Genomic DNA, 5,474 nt, shown 5'->3' on the forward strand with positions numbered 1-5,474 from the left:
TCAGTCTGTCATCAGTCAGTCAGTCAGTCAGTCAGTCAGTCTATCATCAGTCAGTCAGTCTATCATCAGTCAGTCAGTCAGTCTGTCATCAGTCAGTCAGTCAGTCAGTCAGTCTATCATCAGTCTATCATCAGTCAGTCAGTCTATCATCAGTCAGTCAGTCAGTCAGTCTATCATCAGTCAGTCAGTCAGTCTATCATCAGTCAGTCAGTCTATCATCAGTCAGTCAGTCAGTCTGTAACAGTCACACCAGCTGACTGCCCTGGAGTAGGTGGAGGAGCAGATGGAGGTTTGTGTCTCAGTTCTGACTGAACTTGACAACAGAAATAAACACATTCACATTAAATACACATCTGTGCACTTCCAAACAGCAGCAGCAGTTTTCTCCCAAAGCGTGAGTTTTGTTGTTAGCGTGACGTCTGCATGTTGATCTGCACTGCGAGCGTTTCTGGAGGACTCCACCAGAGGGCGCACGGAGAGCGCAGACCGTGTAAAACTTTAGAATTTGTATGATACGAACAGTAAACATGACGACACCAAGCGCGGTCTCTGGCGCTGAAAAATGAAGCCATCGCAGTGTGATGAATTAAACCAAACGGTGATAAAGTGTATTTCTAACATATTTTAAATATTGAAATGTTTTGTATTGTTAAACTCACGCATGAGTTTGCTGAGTTCCTGCTGCGGCAGAGCGTTGAAGGCGTCGTTGGTGGGAGCAAAGAAGGTGAGCGCCCTCTGCTGGTTCAGCAGCTCCGTTATCCCTGCGGTCTGGATGGCTCCGACCAGCAGACTGAAACACATTCAGCTGAGTTTAGTCTATTCGTCTGTTAGTCCGATAAAATTTACCCGTAGAGCCACTCAGCGTACACTTTATTTTCTCCAAGTGTAAAAAACAGATAAGTTGTCCGGTCCACTGGCCGATGGTGGGGGACGCGTCCTGCTGCCACAAGTATGATGCAGCTCACAGGTAATGAGGTAAAAGTAAGAGCATGTGAATGTTGTCTCTGGAGGAGTGTTATTTTTGGAGGGTAAGACTCCAAACAGTTCAATAAGTGGGGAAGGGGTAAATTTGACTGTGGGAATATCAAAGACAATGAATTAAATATTGGTGTCCAATCATTTGGACAAGTCCTAAAAGTATGGATAAAGGGACCCTGTTACTGACTCACATCTGTTGGATGAATTGTGATGTTTAAGTCATACTGAGTATTTTGTTTTAATGCTGCTCTCTGCTTTCATTACGATTCTCTGAGCACAGACTCACCTGAAGCGGTCGTCTGCCTTCAGGACATCCATGATGGTCCCCATGGGTGGAGTGAGGACTTTGTCTACAGTGAACATGGTGGCGAAGCGTCCCGTCTTGTCGTGAGCGGCGATGCAGGTGTTCTCAATGCACAGGTTCTGGAGAGGAGACAGGTGGACACACGTCTTTGTTTTTAGAAGATATGAGAGTCATTTCTCGAAGGTGGACGGAGGGAATTCTGTTCCTGAATTACAAAACAATGTGTCTACAGCAGTAATACCCAAATATGGCCCCAAACAAGGGTTAAGGTGCCCCCCTCCCCCAGCGAATTTCGAATTGGCAATAAAAATAAAGTGACTGACAATGGGAATACATAATGGGAAACATAAAACAGCATCAAAATAGAGCTTGTTGATAAAAAAAAGAGCCAGTGGAGGATCCCCCACACCCCCGACAGAGGACACAGCTGAGACACTGATGTCCTAAAATTCTAAAAATGTGATGAAAACCTACAGAAAATCCCAGAAACATCCTAAAATTAAAAAAGAAAATGTCCTTAAATCTTTTAATGTTCTAAAATCCTTGTCCCTATAAAATTCTTAAAATGCTAGAAATGTCCTAAAATCCGAGAAATGTCCAAAAACCGTAAAAAAATCATAAAATCTTATAGGCATCCTAAACTCTTAGAAATGTCCAAAAGTCTGGGTGATGTCTTAAAATCCAAGAAACTTTCAAAGAACTGTCCTAAAATGTGAGAAATACTGTGACTGGCCCCGGGCTTCTTGCCATTTTGCAAAAGTGGCCCCCAGTTAAAGCAATATTTCTGCTGTATCTGCTGTGCATGTAAAATCACAAACATCCCATAAAACATATCCGTCTCTCTCCTAAACTTTTCTTGACTCCGGACAGAAAAGGTTGTTAGGTCAGTGTCTTCAAACTCTGCTGATCTCACAGTCTGAGGACTCAACATCAGGTCAGCCGCCGCTGTCTCAAAGCTCGTCTCTCTGAAACACACACACACACACACACACACACACACACACACACACGGTGTCTGGAACGATTTAACAGTTGTGGGAAGCAGGAAACTTCTTGTGGTCTGCAGAGTTCATTACTGAGCAGAAATGTGAGCCACCCACATGATCCAGAACCTGGAACATGTGGAGCCACTGTGGAGACCACCAGAGACACCCATCAACACACACCGATCAATACACACTGACTAATAGTGATCAACACATACTGATCACCACACACTAATAAATACACACTAATCAATACTGATCACCACACACTGATCAAACCATACTAATCAATATACACTGATCACCATACATTAATCAATACACACTAATCAACAAACACTGGAGACGAGTGGAGCAATGTGAGCTGTACAACCAAAAATTCAGCAGAATAATGTGAGCTGTTCAAATAAAAACCAGCGCAGCAACGTCGACTGTGCAACTGGAAACCAGAAGAGCAAAGTCAACTGTGCCACCAGAAACCAGTAGAGCAACCCTGTAGCGTCCTGGTGGCCCCGGTGGCCCCTGTGGCCCCTGTGGTCCCGGTGGCCCCTGTGGCCCCTGTGTGCAGAGTGTTTCTGTATCGTGGTCGTCTCTCTGCAGGAGGCTCTTACTCACATTTAGGCCACAGATCCTCCGGATGACATCATGGCCACATGTTGCCGCAGTAACGAGCCGCAGCGTGGGACACAAGCTCAACACATTTCCTGCCGATGTCCTGAATCTGAGAAATGATTCTGAAATTAAAATAAAGTTTGATGTTTTCCCTCAGACGCGTCGTTAACTGAAAACCTGAAAACCTCGGGGAGCTGAGTCACTCGCTGATCTCACTGACAAACAGAGGAACTGTTTGTTAAAGTTATTAATGAAACGTCGCCAGAAACTCGGTGACCTCATGAAATCATCACCGCAGACCAACAGACAATATTTACGGCCAATGAACACAAACGATCTGTCCAATCCACCCAGCAACAGACGCCACAGACAGATTAAATATCTGATCTGTGAATCAGCTGATGATTTTAAAGGGACAATTCGCCCTGAAATTAGAAATACAAGATTTTCCCCTTACCTGTAGATCTATTCATCTCTGCAGATTGTTTAAGTGTGAGCTTCATCGGCCGTACAGATGTTGCCTTCTCTCCGAAATAATGGAACCAGATGGTGATCCAAAAAATAATTTTAAAAACTCAATAACAGAAACTCACTAGTTTACTCACAACCATACACCGAACTGTCAGCAGTTTCATGTAGCAACTATTGTCTGTCAACCAAACTACAACCACCAACTATGTCACTGTGCATAGGGACAACTGTACAACCAGAAACTAGAAAAGCTACATCAACTATACATGTGCAAACCAGTTGAGCAATGTCACTTATACAACCACAAATCAGTGGAGGAACGTCAACTGTGCAAACTAAAACCAGCTCACCAACAGCAGCTGTACAACCAGCAGAGCAACATACCCTGCATCAGCGGAACAACATCCACTATGCAACTTGATACCAGTGGAGCAACACCAACTGTACAACCAGAAACTAGTGAAGCAACACTAACTGTACAACCAGAAACTAGTGAAGCAACACCAACTGTACAACCAGAAACTAGTGAAGCAACACCAACTGTACAACCAGAAACCAGAGGACCAATGTCAACTGTTAAAACCTGAAATCAGTTGAGCAACATCAAATGTACAACTGGAAACTAGTTAAGCAATGTTAACTGTGAAACCTGAAATAGCCTGGAGCAATATAACCTGTATCAGTTGAGCAACATCAACTGCACAATCAGAAACTAGCTGAGCAACTGTACAACCTGTGCAGTTGATGTTGTACAACTCCAGACAATCCAGGGACCTTGCTGTGAGAAGTGTGGTGTAGGAACTATTTCCTCTGGAGGAAGTTCATACATTTCTATAGACGAACACTCGCAGTTTGAGTCCTCCCAGCGTCTCCAGCTCCTGGCCGTGGTACAGAGCCTTGGAGGACAGCTGCTCCTTCAGAAGGTGATTGGTCATCAGCCTCCGCAGGTCGGGTGTCATCGTCGTGTCACTTCCTGTTTAAACAGATGAGTTTTATCAGTCCTGAGGTAAACAAATCCCTGAATAAACAACAGTAAACACTTGAATCTTAGGATGTGTTACCTCTGAAGGCGTCATCCAGAGGAGCCAGCATGGTCAGAGTCTCCGAGCCTGTCAGGTGGGGGGAAAGACCTGCGTCCACAAACAGCTTGGTCGCCGTGGAAACAGTCGAACCTTCAGCCAGCTCCAGCAGGACCTTGGCTGGAAAAGACAAAAAATTAAAGGAAGAGCTCTGTATGAAAACAACATGGGTCGTTATTATGAGCTCTGATCATCTTATAATAAATAATTCAAACTACTGATGCCAATATTTTAAAGTAAATATTTTAATTTAAAATAAAACCATTTTTTTTACAATCACTAAAAATATGACTGAAAGTAAAACCAGTTCAGTTAAAAATGTATTGTCGCCTCGTCTTTCCAACAAATAACAAAGTATCGATAGTGGTATCTATAAGGTCTCAGATCGTTAAGGAGTCTCAATAATGGGATCAGTAACAATAAAAACTAACCATCCCCATCCTTACTGTTTACACGGCAACCGTTCTTGAGTGAAACTTTAAACTTTTGTTGCCTTTCGTTCACGACAGTGGCGTTTTGATGGCCTGAAAACACAAGCTTTTGAAATCGGGTTCCAGAGTGAAACCTTTTGAAAATGCCACCCCTTTTTTCGCCATGTGTGTCGTGATGTGTGGATCCTGTGAGAATGGTAACGTAATGGTCACGGCTACACTTCTACACGGCTACACGAAGGCACGTGGTCTTCTTCTGCGGTGTGTCATTACAATGCTTACTACAGCGTTTTTGGTTGTTTTTTCCTGATCCGTGTACACGAGGATTGTTCTCACAGTGTCATCATATGAAAGCAGATTTTTTTTAAAAAAGACAAAGAAAAGACTTTTCAGTTGTTAATCGGACCGTTCTCGTCTAAATGTGGCCTCAATGTTTTGACTCGACGGGCTGTAACGGCCCCAGACTGGAGGCAGGTGTCTGCGTCACGGATTATCGTGTTTCTTCCATTTTTTTAGTAGTAGTAGTAGTGGTGTTGGTAGTATCAGTACCTGAGTCGGGAGTGAGTTTTGATGGCAGTACTGTCGATGCAGTAGTAGTAGTAGTATTGTTGGT

At 43.7% G+C, this 5,474-nt stretch overlaps 1 protein-coding gene across 1 annotated transcript; it reads right to left on the reverse strand.

The window, feature by feature from the left end:
• Nucleotides 1–609: 609 nt before the first annotated feature.
• LOC121940446 (transforming growth factor-beta-induced protein ig-h3-like) lies at nt 610–5,420 on the reverse strand. Its single transcript, XM_042483223.1, has 5 exons — nt 5,411–5,420; nt 4,413–4,550; nt 4,179–4,324; nt 1,265–1,401; nt 610–790 (listed from the first exon to the last, which is right to left on the reverse strand). The coding sequence occupies exons 2-5, from the start codon at nt 4,441–4,443 to the stop codon at nt 625–627; spliced, it is 480 nt and encodes a 159-aa protein (XP_042339157.1). The 5' UTR covers nt 4,444–4,550; nt 5,411–5,420; the 3' UTR covers nt 610–624.
• Nucleotides 5,421–5,474: the final 54 nt, after the last annotated feature.

This window comes from Plectropomus leopardus, unplaced genomic scaffold (assembly GCF_008729295.1).
Source record: "Plectropomus leopardus isolate mb unplaced genomic scaffold, YSFRI_Pleo_2.0 unplaced_scaffold871, whole genome shotgun sequence".
Lineage (NCBI taxonomy): Eukaryota > Metazoa > Chordata > Actinopteri > Perciformes > Serranidae > Plectropomus > Plectropomus leopardus.

Bases quoted from the DNA above. Each gene is read 5' to 3' on its own strand.
- LOC121940446 (XM_042483223.1), bottom strand. From the start codon at position 4,443: ATGCTGGCTCCTCTGGATGACGCCTTCAGAG. The intron at 4,325-4,412 runs GTAACACATCCT...CTGTTTAAACAG, and splicing joins TCTGGATGACGCCTTCAGAG to GAAGTGACACGACGATGACA. The intron at 791-1,264 runs GTGAGTCTGTGC...AATGTGTTTCAG, and splicing joins AAGGCAGACGACCGCTTCAG to TCTGCTGGTCGGAGCCATCC.